Source organism: Triplophysa dalaica, chromosome 22 (genome assembly GCF_015846415.1).
Source record: "Triplophysa dalaica isolate WHDGS20190420 chromosome 22, ASM1584641v1, whole genome shotgun sequence".
Taxonomy (NCBI): Eukaryota; Metazoa; Chordata; class Actinopteri; order Cypriniformes; family Nemacheilidae; genus Triplophysa; species Triplophysa dalaica.
Window position 1 is genome coordinate 16,616,725 of NC_079563.1, and position 19,299 is coordinate 16,636,023.

The 19,299-nt window shown below is 37.8% G+C and overlaps 2 protein-coding genes across 3 annotated transcripts in view; both read left to right on the plus strand.

The window, feature by feature from the left end:
* The window catches only part of LOC130411300 (CXADR-like membrane protein), a 46,188-nt gene extending 39,630 nt beyond the window's left edge, over positions 1-6,558 (plus strand). Inside the window, exons 5-7 of the mRNA XM_056735793.1 lie at positions 562-684; positions 3,014-3,155; positions 3,519-6,558. Of these exons, the coding sequence (XP_056591771.1) occupies positions 562-684; positions 3,014-3,155; positions 3,519-3,867 (614 nt within the window). The 3' untranslated portion in view covers positions 3,868-6,558. The remainder of the gene's footprint in view (positions 1-561; positions 685-3,013; positions 3,156-3,518) is intronic.
* Positions 6,559-8,914: 2,356 nt separating this feature from the next.
* Positions 8,915-19,299, plus strand: part of gramd1ba (GRAM domain containing 1Ba) — a 46,961-nt gene continuing 36,576 nt past the window's right edge. For both annotated transcript variants that reach the window (XM_056736109.1, XM_056736110.1), the window contains exons 1-2: positions 8,915-9,417; positions 9,599-9,839. In XM_056736109.1, the coding sequence (XP_056592087.1) occupies positions 9,703-9,839 (137 nt within the window). In that variant the 5' untranslated portion in view covers positions 8,915-9,417; positions 9,599-9,702. The remainder of the gene's footprint in view (positions 9,418-9,598; positions 9,840-19,299) is intronic.

The following is a 19,299-nucleotide window of genomic DNA, read 5'->3' on the forward strand; positions in this document are numbered from 1 at the left end:
AGCAAGCACCGCTAGTAATTATGGAAGCACATCTGTGCCACATTCACACATCCTAATGTTTGCATCAATCCAAAGATCATCTTTTGAGTTTGACCTGTTGCATATGTGATATGTGTTGCTCCGATCACTTCATACTCCTCTTTTTCTGCAGAAAGAAAGCGCAGCGTTAAGTTTATGTCCAAAGCGTGGGGAGTAAATCATGTGGACGTCTCCTCTCTGGAGGAGCAGAAAATAGATGAAGACACTAGAGGGCCAATTTAACACTGCAAGCATTCTCAAATTAAATTTACACCAATTCCATCAGCACTTTTCACCCCACATGCTTCACTACCTCCTCAATTAGCCCCTCTTATGAGATCGGATACGAGATATGACTGATGTGAAATGTACACTCTACTCCTCGCCAGCCTCTTAGCACACTTTCCCGAACGATCTCTGCTTAGTCACCTGACCGCTAACAGTGGCCTTTTCATGTCAGAAATGAAACGTTTTGTTCAAATGAGTTTTTAATATGTGTAAAATATTGACATATCAATTAATGGGTACCTCAATATTTTGCAGATCTAAAGAACCCGGAGATTGTGACGTTGAGAAATTTGTCAAGGGAAAGCGCGGGTGTCTATAAATGCATGGCCAGCAATGATGTCGGGGAGGAAAGCTGCACTCTAGAGGTCAAAGTTCACTGTGAGTATCTATCGCTCTGTTTGACGTGTTATGTTTGAAATAATACTGCACACAGCACAGTAAAGACTCCCTGATGTTTTCTTAAAATATTTACCACAGTACACAGTATGCAACAATAAATGTTTCAGTGGTATGTGACATTATTGTCATTTTATTGCATTGCATTGCAGGTTTAATGCAGCGTGTGATATCTAGTCATTATGTCAGAAATGTTTGTTGTTACATTCTTCTTTCTTACATTACATTTGTTTTTTAATGTTGATTTTTCCCAAAAACATGTTGTAGCGGTTGCCAGCCTTACTCTGTGAGTCACAAACAAGATTGAATTTATATTGCTTTTTGTTTATTCGTCACACTTTGAAATAGAAGCCAGAGCTGAGAGGGATACAAAGTGTGTTCTGGTTGTAATGCACATGGTGGCAAGTGTAGTAGGTCATCTACACAGTACACATAAATACATTTATGTAGGAATACATACATACTGTAAAACCATATTTCTAATGCATGAATCTTTTGTTTTCCTTTCTCATTTTTGTCTGTCTTCATCTTCTCAGTTCAACATTTTTTGTAATTACTGTCAACACAATTTATTGCTTTATCACTAACTCCCAACCTGTTGTGCTGAGCGTCAAGATCCTTCAGCTCCATTTGTTTCCAAAGAAACATTGCCTTTCTTTATCATAGCATGCACTGATTTAATTCCTCTCTCAGACAGCTCCACTGCATAATTTAATCTCAGATGATGGAATTAGAAGAAATAATTAATTATGTGGCTGTAACAGAAATGTATTCATGCAAAAAATGGCATATTATTAAAGGAAGAGAGTGAGTGCAGTACGTTGATTAATGCTCGGCTGTTTGCTGGAGTATTCTCACTCCGTCAGGTATCTGCAATGCAGAGGGACTCGCTTCTTACTGGTTGTTTGCTGGCTGTTTTTAGCATGAGATCTTTATTTTGTATTTCTTGTTGAATCTTCAATTATTGTGTGTATTAAGTCTCTGTTTGTTTAAAATGTTAGAATAGAATAGATTAAGACTGAAGAAGAGAATAGAATAGGATAGAATAGAACAGAACAGAACAAGAGTGAAGAATAGAACAAGACTGAATAATAGAATCGAATAGGATAGGATAGAACAAGACTGAAGAATAGAATCGAAAAGGATAGGATAGAACAAGACTGAAGAATATAATATAATATAATATAATAGAATGGGATAGGATAGGATAGGATAGGATAGAATAGAACAAGACTGAAGAACAGAACAGAATAGAATAGAACAAGACTGAAGAATAGAACAGAACAGAACAGAATAGAATAGAATAGAATAGAATAGAACAAGACTAAAGAATAGAATTGAATCAAAAATGATAGGATGGGATAGAATAGACTAGAACAGAACAAGAGTGAAGAATAGAACAAGACTGAAGAACAGAACGGAATAGAATAGAATAGAATAGAATAGAACAAGACTTAAGAATAGAATAGAATCGAAAATGATAGGATAAAATAGAACAGAACAAGAGTGAAGAATAGAACAGGACTAAAGAATAGAATCAAATAGGATAGGATAGAACAAGACTGAAGAACAGAACAGAATAGAATAGAACAAGACTGAAGAATAGAATAGAATCGAAAATGATAGGAAAGAATAGAACAAGACTAAAGAACAGAACAGAATAGAATAGAATAGAACAAGACTGAAGAACAGAACAGAACAGAATAGAACAAGATTGAAGAATAGAATAGAATCGAAAATGATAGGATAGAATAGAACAAGACTGAAGAACAGAACAGAATAGAATAGAACAAGACTGAAGAATAGAATTGAATCAAAAATGATAGGATGGGATAGAATAGAATAGAACAGAACAAGAGTGAAGAATAGAACAAGACTGAAGAATAGAATCGAATAGGATAGAATGGGATAGGATAGAATAGAACAAGACTGAAGAACAGAACAGAATAGAATAGAATAGAACAAGACTGAAGAATAGAATAGAATCGAAAATGATAGGATAGAACAGAACAAGAGTGAAGAATAGAACAAGACTGAAGAATAGAATCAAATAGGATAGGATAGAACAAGACTGAAGAATAGAATAGAATAGAATAGAATAGAATAGAATAGAATAGAATAGAATAGAATGGGATAGGATAGGATAGTATAGAACAAGACTGAAGAACAGAATAGAATAGAACAAGACTGAAGAATAGAATAGAATCGAAAATGATAGGATAGAATAGAATAGAATTTATTGTTCCGTGTTTATCACCACTAATTAGAATAAGTACAAAATTGAAACAGATGTGATGTCATTGTTCTACAGATGTCCGAGGCATGGGCGTAGTGGCTGGTGCCATAGTGGGCGTGTCCTTCGGCGTGCTCCTCATTATCTTCATCATCTGGCTTGTTTTCCGCAAAAAAGAGAAAAAGAAGTATGAAGAGGAGGATGCTCCCAATGAAATAAGGTAAAAACATAAATAAACAGAAAATAGTGCAGAGCCAGCAACAGGAAGATACACAAACGCACACTTTTCTCACTGAATATTTAATATGTTATTGCATTCAGAAACATGTCGGAACATTATTAAGTGCTTTAATATTTACCATGCTAAAATATTTAGGACTACATAACAATTATATATTTTCCAGACACTTTTATCCTATGTAACTTACAGTGCATTCAATACTGTATATTTTTTTCAGTATACAGTATGTGTACTTTGGGACTCAAACTCATGAACTTTCTGCTTCTAGTGTAAAGCTACAGTGGCACATTTGTGGGTTATGTGATTGAGTTTGAACTCACAGTCTCTCTATATGTTTTACAGGGAGGATGCTGAGGCTCCCAAGGCCAAGCTGGTGAAGCCCAATTCGCTCTCCTCCTCCCGGTCCGGTAGTTCTCGCTCTGGCGCCTCTTCCACGCAGTCTATGGTGCACAACAGCGCCCCCCGTGTGCCCAGGCCCCGACCGCCCGTTCCAGCTGCCGTCAAGGAGGGCGGACATCCCGAAAGATTTTCTCCGGCACCACCGGCGTATAACCACGTGGTCCCGAAACTTGCAGAGCCTGGCAGCAGCCCCAAACCCAGCCCGGCAAAGCTCAACCCAGGGAACCTGGCAAGGATGGGCGGCACACCTGTGATGATTCCTGCCCAAACCAAGGCATTCCAGACTGTTTAAGAACACCTGCGGACCAAACACAAAAACACACACACTGCAGTGCGCAGATCTGAAATCAGGAAAGTTTTCATTTCTTCACCAATTTCTAATTCTTTGCGGCGATCAGATCACCTTGTTTCTATTTTGAACGTCAAATCCCTTTTATGTTTTCTAATTTGGCGCTGAAGTTGACCTGAAGTGGAGAGGAGGGCTGTGACTTGTTATGTTGTGTTTGAAGAAACCGAATCATAAATACAGCTCTGCCTTTATAAAACATGTACTGCCCATGTTTGGATAAAACTGACAGCTTCAAAACTGAATAAAAATCGTACTCTCGAGGACTCTCTCCAGCACCCTCTCCTCGCCCCCACAAGGCATCACACCTGTCACTCATTTCCTCAGCCAATTGCCATTTGCCAGTCACCCCGGCGGGCATTACACCTCATCAAGCAATGGCAGGTCACCTGCCGGGCACAGACGCTACGATTGGCCCCAAACATGGAGAACCAACACAACAATAGATTTGTTTGATCCTCTATAGAGATATAATTATTCATCTTTAGTAGGCATTTATAAGAATTGCATATAAATATTGTGTTTAAGTATCAACTAGCAGCATCTAAGTCATTTGTAATGTGTGTCATTCCCTTTAAAACATTCATTTATAGCTGAAAATGTTTCTTTATGATAATATAAACAGGATCTTCAGTAATGGGGTTGATTATGTCGACTGGGAAATGCTTTGGATGTTTGGCTCTGGTTGTGATGTCTGGTATTTGCAATTGAAATCATCTTGTTGGTGTATCCCATTGGATGCAAGTAAGATGAGGTCGGCCCAGGCTTTTGATGCAACAGTATGTTAGAAACGAATCGCTCCATTTTAAATCCGTCTGAATGATTTAAATGAAACTGAACGATCGGGCCCAGGCGTTGCAGATTAACACAGAATTGGAACGCACATAAGTTTTCCGAATCCCATGCTCCATGCGTGTTTGTTTATTCAAATTTGATGATTTTTCAGATACGGATGTAGGACTTTCAGGTCATTTAAAGATGTTTTATGACCTCAATATTAATTGCATACAGATTTCCCCCCCAAGTATGTGCAGAATATCTGAAAAATTGAATGATCGATCAATGAGCTATCTTTTGAATGTGTTCAATATTATATCGCTGGCTTTTGGGGATTTTCATTTCTCTTTAAGATTTTTGCCGTTTTTGCTAACAATATATCATTATATCTGCAGTAGGTTAGAAGCTTTAAATAGAGTTTTAATAGCATTTACTTATTTCAGCAATCACTTTTGAAGGGATAAGTCACCCCGAAATGAAAATTCTGTCATCATTTACTCACCCTCTTGTCGTGTTAAACCAGTATGACTTTTCTTTTTCTGCAAAACACAAGAAATTTTAAAGAATATTGCTCCCCATTCACTTCTTTTGTACGCCAAGCCAAAGTCAACGTGGAACAACGTTTTTCTTTTACCAACATTCTTCAGAATATCATCTTTTGTGTTCTCCAGAAAAAAGAAAGTCATAGAGGTCTGAAATGACAAGATGAGTAAATAATGAGTGAATTTTCATTTTGGGGTGAACTATCCCTTTAATTTGATCAGCTCACTAATGTCATATCTAATCATTTATTTTCAGTGTACCCTCTCATATTTTTATGCTTTTGAAAGACTTTTAGTGCTTGTAGGGGTTCCGGAATCCACGAACACACAACCAGCTGTGTTTTGAGACCACATTTATCAACAGCAGGGGACACAACCTCGGTTTCTTCCCCCAAAAGAGACCGTCTTGTTTTTTTTATTTCTTCAGAATGAATTAGATGGCTGAACAAGATGTCCGACCTGATTCAAAGTGACAGATCGTGTGGGCAATGCCTTTAAGGACAGAACAATGTTGTTTTCCTAGACAACCTGGGAATATCCCGATGCTCTACGCATGGAAAAAGACTTGTCGCAGCCTTTTATGCTTGAAGAGGCACTAAAGTCTGACCTTATTTATCTAAATCCTTCAAGAACTCTTAGGGTCAGCGCAGAAGAACACATGGATGAGCACTGAGTTTCATTGATTTAGCCCACAGCCTGGGCGTTTCTCCATCTTTGAAGTCTCTTTCCGCGAACAGGGAAAGTGAGGAGATGAAGTACTGAAGGGAAATATTAGTCCTCCTTCGCCGGCCGCTGTGATTGTGCTGCTGTTGATATGTGCTGAGACGCATGGTTCAGCTGAGTTTGTGTTTGGTCAGTTCCAGCTGAGCTCTAATGTTAAACCCCCGCATACAGTTGCTTGAGAGAATGTGCATCTAAACACTATTGGCAATGGACCTGCATGACACAGATAGCTAGAGAAAGAAGAGTATTTTGGCTAAATCCTATATCAGTACATTATATTCTAAAAGTCTTATAATGAAAAGGTTTTGGGTTCAAATTTTATTGATGTAAATACAGATTTTTTCATTCACAGAACTTTCAACATACTGAATAATGATTGAATGAAATGATTCCACAGCTGTACTCTCTATAGTTTAGTCTGGTCAGTCTGGTGTTTTAAGACCGCATGAGTAAGGACACCACCAGTATTTTTGTACATGTTACTGGTATGTCGAAAGACTAAAGCCTTGTACATATTTCCCTTCATTTCAAATGTATATTTGTACAGTATCTTAATGAATTTCTTTTGGTTTGTAATAAAGCATTCAATGGCAAACCAATGAAGATATTGTTATTTTGTTTATGCACAGTATAGCTCACTTGGAGGAGAAATGTGTTACCAGTGCATCATTTAATTCCATTAAAGTTTTAGGAACAACTGGAAGTTTGATCTTCTTCTATACTCAGAATAGACACCCAGAAAACAAAATCTGATACATGGTCCCATATGAATGTGTTTAACATATGGACGTGTATTGGATATTATATTGTATAAATCAGAGAACGTGGGTTTACATTTATACAATCTATCACTACTAGAGTTGTTTACAGAAATATTTGCATCATTCAGGCTGGATATCACCCTGAGACGATCTATTTTGAGCTATATTGGCTGCTTTTCTTTGATGTTGTTTTGTAATGAGATATAAGAAAACAAAAGAGAGAAATTTGATTATTATGTTGGCATGATTACATTTATGTCTACAAAAAATGATCAAAAAAGGTAAACACCTCACAGGAAACTCAGTCAAGTGACCTAAACTAGTGTATATAGTATATGATAGTGATAGTTTATATAGCAGGTGTTTTACTATCATATATAAAAATAACTATTGTATAATATTTCTATGTATTAGATTTATGTGTTTTAGGGTTTTATACAAATATGGCAATTGCCAAGTGCAACAGGAAACCGCCTTACATGATGACATTCATATTTCCATATAAGATTTATGTTCTCTACAAAGCAAGTTTTGCTTAAGCTTCTGAAATTCTCAAGCGTCTGACGAGCTAAGAATAATAATAAAAAAGAGTTAATTGTTCATTCCTTAATCCTCACATTATGATGTCTTTTCTCTAACTCTCGTTGGAATTCAGTCATGTTTCATCAGTATGCAGTCTAACAAATGATTGATGCAGAGCTCGTGAGCAAAGCTTAGTAGGCCTACAGAAGACTGACCCAGATCTGCAAAACAAAAGAAATATAATCCATTTTTCAATCGATAACTTTTAAAAAATTCGGTTCAGAGATACTTTGAGGAAATATTTCATCTTTCTGCGCCGTCTTTATTTTATCACTTGTTACAAGATGATCATCTCACGAAGTGCTGTCAGTGCAACAGTGCCCTCCACCGGCCAATGTCTGCTCTTACGGATTGCTTCATAATCATTTACATCATAGCAGACACTTTCATCCAAAGCCAATGGCAAAATGAGCAACAATAGATGCTATAACGACAGCCAAAGACAAAATGTACAAGTGTATCAAATACTGAGCACAATTTCCAAAAACGGAGTATACTTAGCTCATTAAGACTATATGTTTTTAAGAATTGATATGATAGAGCAGAAAGTGCTGTTGTTAAAGTCACCATGAGACGGAAGTTTCGATTGACTTCTTTTCCGTATCGTGACGTATATTCGAGTAAAAGGCTTCTGAAATTAGAAAAAAAAGTAGGGCGGGGCTTTATTTTACCCTTGCCTTAGTGATTGGTTTGTTGTAAATTGGGCCTGGAGGGGAGGGCTTTAAAAATGCCTGGCCATAGTGCAGTCAGTCTCCTACAAGAGCCATTGAGAGAGAGAGTTCTGCCAACGGATGTCCAAAACGCTGGAGCGTCACGTGATTCGCGGAGCCTTAGGATAGTTCCAGAAAGTTATGTTTTCTCTTTAAATGCTTTATTTCTTTCATTTTTTGCTCATTAAATGGCTTTCGTCTTTTAATGGGTTAGAAGTTTACCTCAGTTGGTCTGTTCAGTCGCAGCTCCATGTGTTACTAGTAACTTCCGGGAAATAATAAAACTGTGAAAAACTGTCTATTGGAGTCAACGGAGAAGACGCGACTCTATCTCCTAGTGTGGTGAAGAGTTGTTGTTGAGAGGGAGAGAGGATCTTGATGTTTTTGGTGAAAAAGATTACAAGTGCAACTTAATTTTGAAAAAATAATGGCGTGCACTGATAAATTATTTAAAATAATTACTGCAACTCTGTGTGAAACACTTAGAAATTTCCTGTTTGATTTCATGGTGACTTTAAAATCAACTAGTCGAGAAAAGTACTGTATGCCGAGAAAAAGACTACATTTACATTATTTAGCCTTTGTAAAGCGACTTGATAAAGTGAGAGAAAAACTGAGGCGCAATCATCTTGAAGTGCTACTAAAACGTTTAAACAATTTTATAGACTTTTGAAACTTAATCTATTTCACTTAGGGTCCAGTCACAATAGAAATAAACAAGGGAATCATAAATGAAATATATATATATATAAACAGAGTTTGCGGTTTCCATAAGAACAGCTTTTTATAGTTGTATGTTTACAAATTAAAAGTCCCTCAGAGTTGCGAGTTAGATCCGGTTAAGGACGTTTTATACACACATCACATGTGGAATAAAACAATACTGAACTTAGAGAAACCATCAAAGTTTTGACTGAATTTATTCAAGCCAATGTCCCGTTTACACGGCAAAAATTGAGGAAAACAGAAAAATGGCGCGACTCGAAGAGGACATGTATAGCTTGCTAGGCTTCCAGACACCTGACTCAATATCGATTAATATTCATCTGTTAAACATGTATCAAATCTACATTGGTTCTTTAACATTCGCACAGTTAACAATTTATGTTATCTTGACGTCATACTGCCACCTAAAAAGAAATATATTCGTTCTTTAAATTGACACTTGTAGTGCTTTACGAAAACCTGCCGTAAACGGTGATATTTCTAGTAAAACCATAGCAACCACAAGTTGACCTCATAGGAACCATAAAATATTAAATGTAACCCTTAAAGACTTTAATAAAGCTAGAAATTAACTAAGGTGTGCATTTCCAAGAGATATCAAAAGTGTGAAAACGATTACAGCCAAAACGATGAAACTCCAAGAGCATAAGACTATGGGACAGTGTTGAGGATGTGGTAAGTAATGCATAGAAACGATTATTTTGTTTAGTTTAGTGTACTCGTTTGTACGATTCTATTCGAATAAGACGTGTCATGTTGTGTTATAATCGATTATGGTTTACAACATGGTAATTTAAGAGTCACTACTATATAACGAATTATCTAGAGTCACCGTATTGTTTCTCAACCCCCGCAGTCCAGCCCATGGCCAGACACAGCACGTCCCGCTCACATTGACTCCACAGCTGAAGTTCTCTGTTCTCACGGGACGATAGAGAGAGACATACACAATCGCGGGAAATGGCGTGTACCGTAGGCGGACAGATCATACCGCAGTTAAACGTGGAGGAGGTGGAGGACGGCAGCCCGTCCCGGAGCATCTCCTCGCGGCGGACCAAAAGCACCTTCTCCCCGTTCAGTTCACGGAAACACCAGAGGTAAGCGACGCGTTGAATTCGGTTGATCTAAGCAAACCTTGTTTTAGCAGATGTAATTGGTTAAACGGTCTCTTGTTTAACATCTTTGACATCCATCATTTTGACAGCTTGCGTATCACCACGTGAAACTTCATCCACTCATTTGTCTGAAATTACAAACTTCATAGACTTTTGCTTAAACATCCTCAAAAACAAGCTATTTCTCACACCCTTCACATTTGATTTCAGCATCAAAGAGGAAAATGAAGAAGAATCAAGCTTTCCAAATTGATATCGCGTGTCATCTAGTCATTTCAGTCTGTGATGCTTTATTAAATCTGCGGGGCGTCCAAACATTGTGCTTGCAGAAGAGCAAAAGCAATCTGCTGAAATTAGATTGCGAGCAATTATAGCAAATGCACCAGTGGACTTCCAAAACCTCATTAGCGACTATTTAATTAAATGCCTTTAGTAGATCTGTAAATAAACATGTGGTGAGCTGAGCACATATTTCTCAGTCTAGTTTGGGCTCTACGATGACCTCTCGGTATGAGAACAGATTGCATGGCCACCAAAGGTAACATATATGTGATGGTCTCAGGACCAGCAGGTGAAGTGATTATTGACCACTGAGCATTAGAGAATGCTGCAGTGTTTTCAGATGGAGAGATGGACATCACATCTGTCTGAAATTAACCCATCTGCTGTTGTATCACATTGACCTTCACCACGACTGTGTGGACATGCATGGACGCTGCGATGGTCTGAATGACTTGATGCTTTGTTAACCTTTATCACCCACTTAAAGTGTGTTTGATTGATATTTTTAAGATTGAAGCAGGTTTTTGTCTTTTTCAAAGTAAATGGGCTTAAGTTTATGACATCATATAGAATCACATTTTTTGAATAATGCTTGTTGTTTGAATGTCAATGTTATAATGTAATTTTAAAGTATAAAATGATGCCTTACAAGACATTTTTTATTTTAAGTTTATTTTACTTTGAAATACCTTATGCCAAGTCAATTTGGTTTTTATATTTTTTTATTTTATTTGGTCAATTTTATTTCGACTACATGCTCAAAGCAGCTGGAATTGTAGTAAAAAATGGCTTAGTGCCACCTTGTACCCTGCCATTTAAATCATATTCACGCTGCTAGCTATGTAGTAGTGCAGTGAAGACTGATGGAGGTTATGCTGGGAAAGATATCTATAGTGGAGGATATCTATAGTGAAGTTCTTCATTAGCTTCAGTACACATACTATAATCTGAACAGTTAGTTGAGTTCGCACAAAATTAAAGTCACCTGTAGGTCAGAGGGGTTGCCAAATCATACCATTGATTTACTTAGAAATTGTGTGTAGTTTTACCCAGCTCATTTAGATCCGGTAACCTTTGATTCTGAGATTGCCGGAAACTCAAGGACAACATTGTTCGGTTAAAGCGTGACGTTGTATCTGAGGCACTAAGACATTTTCTTGGCTTTTCTCCAGAGAATCTCTATTTTGATGGTGTTACATCCTGACAAGACCTTCTGAATGTACCGATTCCATGCCTGGTTTGACCTCCGTTCATGGCTTGATCATCTTGTCTGTAGCTAATCTACTGGATGTTGATATGTTGACTTGCAGTTATTATTGTGCATATTGTTCATATAACTACAAATTTAATGCATTTTTGTGTTACAGAATGAAACTGTAATTGTGGTTTCTTGAAAAGATGTGTGCTATTATGTGCTTTTCTATGTGTTGTTTCATGTGTTGTTTCTATGTGTTGGATACATTAAACTAAAATAAAGGGTCCCAGTTCAGGTATAGAATATCAGTCTTGGGTAGAGTGTAGAGACATTTGACTTAAATCCACCTAAACTCCACCAAAATCTTACCACTTTGGGCGAAGATGTCATCCTTTATGACTGAACTGCATAAACAACTCACAGTAAAATGGATCATTATTTACATAGCCTCATTCTGGATCCCATTGCGCAATGCAGGCCATTACAGTCTTATGCACACTATTGATTGTTTGTCCATTACCTGTGACCTCTTGAGACACCCAACACGTCCTGACAAAATTAGACATGTGATCCTGGAGTATAGACAGATTGTAGCAGTGCAATGAAGTAATATCATATTTTGCAGCTTGTGCATTAAAATCTTAGCAGTAAAGTGATACTGGCTTTGGAAAAGAATAAATGCATCATGGAACCAGACCTGAAAACAATGAGAATATTTTGTGCTCTAGGAAAGGTTTGTTGTAAACTTCATGTCGGGGTTTTAGCCAGTTCTGGTTAAATGTTCGTAAGAGTATTTATTATGTTTATGTATGTTAATTATGCTTTATATATTTCATTTATATATACATATACTCCAGTGTTGTGATTGGTCCAATCAAAGCATCACAAAGTAACTCCATATGTGCAAATATTGATAAAGTATTCTCATCTTTTGGTTTTTAATAGAAAGGAATAGGAACATAAACTGTGTTGTGTTTCTAGAACTCTGGTCATCTGGGCATTTGTCATATTTTATTGGCTATTTGTTGCATATAGCTGACTGATCTTGTTCAAGGCTGCAAATAGATGGAAAATCTGAGATCAAGCCACGATGATTGTCCTTATCACAGACTATCAGAAATGTGTCCTTGATAAGCCTTTGTGAGTCAGACGTAGCAGAGAGCCTTGAGAAACTCACCCCTGCCTGAGGGCCTTCAGCTTTACTGCCACACAGATAACACACAGATAAGAGAGCAATCAGCACCTTGGACAGCAGCCTCTCACGCACCATACATTCTTTGCTTCGCCTGTAATGTTTGATGCCTTTATTACTTCAGGATAGTGGTAGATAGAAAAAATCAGTGTGAAGAGAAAACTTTTCTTTCATGGCAGTTTTATGTTGGAAACTGTTTTTTGGTTGTTTAGCTTTCATTAAAGGGCCTGGTCGGCTTACAATCACCAGAGGGCAGCACTGATACATACAAGTTTTGTCAATGCACTCTAAGGAGTGCTGGGTAATATTTAACCCAGCCTAGTGTTAAAAAAGGACAAACCCCTTATAACTGTTGGGTTGTAAATTAACCTATGCTGCCTCACTTTTAGACTCAAGACTGTGTTGAAAATAACCTATGGTTTTCCTAAATGAACAGCTAAACTTTTGTCTAATATTTAATTATGGAAGGCTATAAAAAATACATATTTTATTTTTTGCATGCAAACAAATTAGGCAAGCAACTGTAGACTCAAAACTACACACCCAAATAAGGTCATTTTAAAAACTTGCATGAACAATGCTGAGTGGATGGATGAGTTTTAGGCAAAACTTTTCTCTTTTTTATGACGGTCCTCACAATGTTTTGTAACATTCCCAGACATTCAGTGTCATTTGAACACCGCTTGATGCATTCTCACATCTGCAGCAGACTTCTGTGCATACATTTATGCATTTTCCAAATACTTTTATCAAAAGTGTTCCATGGGGATTGAAGCAAAAGACCTTTTGCATTGATTTACCAATTTAGCTCCAGGAACAATTTCTGTAATTCACCTCATTCAACTCATCAGTACTAAGACAATGAATTTATTGATTTGATGTCAATTATTTGATAATTTTTCATTGATGTCACAATTGACCAATCACAATCAAGTATTCCATTGAGTCTTGTATGGATAGAGTGCAGGTCGGTGATGTTTCTCAACAATATAGACTACATCATGTTTGATTAGTTCGTTTTCTTAGTCTCTACTCACAAATTTTCTCCTGCTGTGCTGATACAGTGGTGTCGGGTCTGAGCTGGGCAGAAAATTGTCCTACTGTGATGTTCCATTTTCTCGTATTCAGTTCATAAATGTACCCAAAGGCAAAGTGCCATCACACACATTAGTCTCCACCCGCCGATGCCTGACTTTGAATTTCACATTTCAATTTCACAGTTTTTTAAGATGGTGGAAGCTCTAGACACATCACCCCTCGAGAGTTTACTGTATTCGATTATGCTGTCTTATTCAATGTAGTTTAAGACCTCGGGTGAGTCCCTGTGGCTTTTCAGAGCCTTGAATGCCTTCTAGGTCAGAGGCATTGGACCACAACATATATTTATTTTCACATTTCTCTCTTATAAATGGGCCTTTCACACAACCCTTAACCCCAGGTTAAATATTTTTTTAACCTTGGATTCAGCAATGCATCACACTCCTTATTTTAAAGGAGTCAACATTGGTTTTAACTTAAAGTTTCTTTCCAAGCCTCTTAAACGAAAAAATATAGCATGTGATTCATGGATTTTTCATGGTTTTCAGTTTTTATATTGGACTGATCTATTTCTGTGTATGTAGGTAAAACTTGCCCGGCAGAAGTTGTGTGACAAACCTATTATTTTCCCCCGATCAGGGAGGGACGAATAGAGAAAGAAACCGAGAGATTACTACCCGCTGTGAAGTTTCTATGTGATGCTTTGATGGATGCTTCTCTTTTTGTGCATAGTGAATACTTCTTTAATTATTGCCAACTGCGTTTTTTGCCAGAAGTGAAAATCGCCTCTGTGAGAAGAGAAGTGGAGACAGACGCAGGTTTGTCCGCCCTCTGTGCAGCTGAAAAAAACATTGTGTGGGCTTCTGTTTATCGAAATATGCTAATGCTGTTAATAAGGTCAAACAGGTTGCTTAAAATAAAAAAAATGCTTTCATGTTGTTCCAGAGCCTTATGAGCTATGACTTTGTTTCCTCCATGTGTTTATATGAGTTTGTGTACATTTACCTACCTTTATGTTGCTTTTTTTGTTATATTTGCGCATCAGTGGGGATGGAGGTGTCAGAAGAAACAACCTTTGTGTTGCATGAAAATAGTAGGTAATCATGCTTGGAAGAAAATAAACGAAAGTGAATGACGCTATACACATTTTGTGGAAAACAGAATCTCGATCTTGCTGTTGTGTTTTGTTGAGAGCTGGGAGATTTTTGAGATCAGGGATTTTTATTTTCAACACTGATGGTGCGTGAGCTGCATCCTAATTCTGTGTTCTCGATACATCTGTTTGAGGGCTCTCACTCAACACATCTACAATAAAAAGGCTTGGCAGAAAATGTCAGTTCCCCAGATACTTGAAACTTTCAAATGGTGCTGACTTATTTCTGTCTCGCCCTGAAGAGTCAAACCACCCACATCACAAAAATGAGCCAGTTCCAGCCCAAACTATGAGTGCCGGTGAAGATTATTATTTTTTGGGTGCGATTTTGCACACCCGAGTCAGCAGTTATGCAGAATGCTTGTGCAAGGTGAATTTATCTCCACGCTACCTCAGACCGAGACCTAGTGTTATTTCTCTGGAGGTTTGTTTCCCTTTTTGAAAGGGAACTGAGTCCTTACAGTGCTCTTGCAAAACCGCAGAACGCTTAGTTCCAGATGTCTGTCAACCTCCAGCATGGCTGCTTTGCGACCAGATGATGGAGATTTAGCCAGATCAGCATTAGGAATGGTGTTTTGTGAGAGAGAAGTAAGATAAGGGTGGAACGGGACACCTGAAGAGAGAGAGAGTGCAGCAGACCAGGCGTCATGTGACGTGGGCTCGATGTCTCGTGAAGAAGCGCTGCTCCGTTTCTTTTCTCTGCGTGCCAGCCCATGTGCATGAGCTCAGTGTGGTTCGACTGCGACCTCTCAGAGCTTTGTTTCTCTCATGATGTGGACAGAAAAGCGAAGGCTGGCTTGTATCAGACACATTGGCTAATGTTTCACATGATTTGGGGTGAGGTAACAGTAACACATTTTTTTATCCCAAATGTTGTGTATGTGCTGCTTTGTTAATGCATGCAAACCTTATAGGGTGTAATGTTGGTGTGCATGTTTTCTTTTCAGTTTTCTATGCATATGTTGAGCATGACTTGAAAAAAAGTAATGTGACAATTCCTTCACTGCTTTGGACTGCATTCAATCTTTAACCAAATTTGTAACACGTTAAAAGTCAAATACATTTCTAATATAGTGAACATTTTGAACGAAAGCTTTGGTCAGATCCTGACAGAATCAGAATCGTGTTTACCAGTCTGTGGAGGAAGAAGATAGTGTTCTTTTTTAGTCATTGCCAGGGGTCCATCCAATGCCTTGCGGGTATTGTATCCGTAAAAGCATCATATTTCTGATGGAGTTTATCGTTTCCTGTTACCCTTTGGCTGTTGGTGCGTTATTCAGAATCATGCTGGGCAGACACATTTCAAACCCACTGGCATCTTTTATTCCATATGCATCAGACCACATGTTTACGTCCCTGAGTGTCTGGCCTCCCATTGAGGTCATTGTGTTCACGTCTCAGCAGTCTGAGACAGTCCAGCTGTCATAGACAGGGATGCTCCTTTATCCATGCTGATTAGTTTACCTAGTTCTTTAGCCTTAGTTTATATTCAGAATTGGTAGCCCTAGATATTTATCTTGTGCATTTACTTTTCTCCACAATCAGACTTATTTTGCATGGCGAGAATAATAGTCAGAATACTTGTGCAACTGTATAGCAACACCTTAGCAACCCCCCAGCATTGTGGCAGCAAACAGGGGCTCGCATCATTTAACCTTAGCTACAATTTTTTTTAAATGGTTCTTAAAATAATTTAATATACAAATAGATATGACGTTGTTTGTGATTATGTGTACACAACAGTTAATGTTGTATTTAACCTAAACTAAAAAGTCTAAACACACAAAAGAAAATTTAGATAGGTTGAAGAGACAGTCAAATTAATGATTGTCTATTATACTTCTTGCTCATTTAGAAAAACTTAAAACAAATGACATTTTGGAAGATTGCGAACGTGCTGTGTCGTATACATTTTCACTTAAAATTACTTTAACTTTTAATGCTAAGAAACTCTTGCATGTGGATGTTATTTACTGTAAGTCATCTGGGATATAGTTTTGCGTGCATATTAATCCATTGTTCTCATTCTTGATCCTAATCTTATTTCATCCATATGACTACAAACTCCCTACGCTTAAATTCTCAAAGAAATCCCAACGATTTTGAGAATAGTTGTCATGGTAACATCGAGCTGAGGAATATATATTTTTACATGAACAGAGCTTGGTTGCGAGGTTGACATTCAGAGTTACAAAAATTGGTGAACCAGTCATTATAGATCAGAATACGTAGGCAGGTGTTTGCAGGACAAATATATTTCGTCAAAATCAATCGCGGGTGGCTATGTTTTGAGTTGTTGTAATGGAATCTCTGTCTAGGTAAGACACATTATCAAAACCCGTGGAAAAATGTCTTACTACACTTTTCATAGTCTGGCACATTCATGACATAATGACACAGTGACTGACATGTGCACAACAAGATCTGACATGTGAACCGGCAGTGACTTCTCACCCATTGCACATGCTGTCAGGAGCATTTACCGTATTCAAGTTTTCTTCATTTTTTGTTCACGCCATAGAAGAACGTTTATTTATTTATTTATATGGTGCTTTTTACAATGTTGCATTGATTTTAATGTTGTGAGGTTTTTGCAGTTTTTATTTATGTTATGTTAAGTTATGTTATTTTTGTCAGTGTTTGATTCTTCTGTATGTGGGGACCGGCACTCTTTGCTTGTAAATTATTAACACAAGTCTCTTTTGATTTACTCAAGGCACTCAAACATCCCTCCAGGCATCATTTCCCCTTTTGTAAGGTCTCAGGTTTTATTGTTGTGAGTTTAAAAGGCCACATGAAATTGCATTTGTGCGTTGTGTCGTCCTCAAATTACTTTTAGGATCAAATTGTAAAAAAAATGAAACCATTGAACTTTCTAAAAAGGCTTGTTAGCTAAATGGTTGATTTAGCTTTTCTTTGTGTGAAAGTAGCTTTTGAAATCACTTCTCCAATTCTTAATCTGAGCCCTGGGAAATGAAAGAGTTATGGAGGTTCTCAGTTGTTGGATTTAGTTTTTATCTCCATATTTACTCCCAAATCTGATCTTTCTTAATTCAATTGCTGCATGTAGTGTGTTCCCGTTTTTAGATTTATCAATAAATTGATTGATGTTGAACGGTTGAATATATGTATTAATTTCTTTTAATTTATACACCACAGTTTTTAAACATACATAAGCCATTTTCTGCTTCATTACTCTGAACATGTTGTAGTTAATTGGGTTTTTATCATTTGCTGTAGTTATGGAAGATTCGGTAAGCAAACGGTTCGCTCTGTTGAATGTTTCCACTCCCACTTCATCTGCACTTGGACGTTGTTTTATGTAAGACCTTATATAACCTTCAAAAGCAGTGGGCAAGCACAAAAGAGCAGTTTGTGTCCTTTTGTGTTTCAACAAACGGGCGGATGACAAAGCCAATGTTGCTAAAGTATACTCAGTCTAGATGTGGGCTCAAAGAAGCAGTTCCAGATTTGTGTTTCGTTTACACACAGATACGAGAAGTGTTTTCTTCACAGAAGACAGGGTGTGAGTGCAGATGGCCAAATGTGTTAATCACAAATTGATATCATATGATTCCGGCGTTCTTAGTCGGCCTCAGCTGATATCCCCTCAGTGATGTTGAATGGAGCAGCAGTCTCATTCACAGTCTGGCTGGCACATACTTTCACTCTTCACTATTTAATAATGACATCTGGAAAGTATTGCCGTGCTAAAAACATGTCAAAGAATCAGATCATAACAGGGTAGCCAACATAATGAAAATGGAGTATATATTACCAAACCCTGGGTTACCATCATATAGAGGGTATGGACGTCATCACTTTACCAGATGAACACCACGTGAGCACGCCGGAGCGTGACCCCCTGTGTGGCAAAACACTCTGCAAAATATATAGGAGAGCAATTCCGTATAACATTGTTGTGTCCAGGTACACCTGATTCTTTTGTAAGTCGTAGGAAAGCTACACCGTCGAGTCCAACTGCTTGTAATTTTGAGCAAATAATTTCATGTTTTAGTCCCATTTTCTTTGTTTCTCATTTTCTTCTCAACCATTTCGAGTGTTTTGCCACTCAGGGGATCAAGTCTGACACGTTCACGTGGGAAAGTGACGTCAGTGCATACCCTCTATTTCATTGTGTGAGCAAACTTGTTCACTCATATTTGTTGTAGTTTTGAAAGTGAATATACAGTGTTCTTTTCATCGTAAATTATCTGAAGATAACATTTCAATTTTACACTTTGAATTAAATGTCCTTAGACGTAAATGTGGGAGGAGCTTGATCGTGCGGACATGCCAATTATCTCAAAAGCGTGTCGAAGCACCCACCGACGATTCCACCAGCATCCTCCCAACACCATCCACTTTATTCACCTAATTCGTCCTGCTGTGTACATATAGGTCTTGAGTTTGAGTCCTTTCCTCAAGGATATAGCCAAACTTTACCATTATAATATTTGAAAGCGAAATTATGTCGAGGTGCGCTTAAAACAGCCGTTTAACTGACGCGTGATGTACCTTGCTAACCGTAATTTTACCTCAGTTATATAAATTTGCCCTCCTCGTGTCATCTTCATAGTTC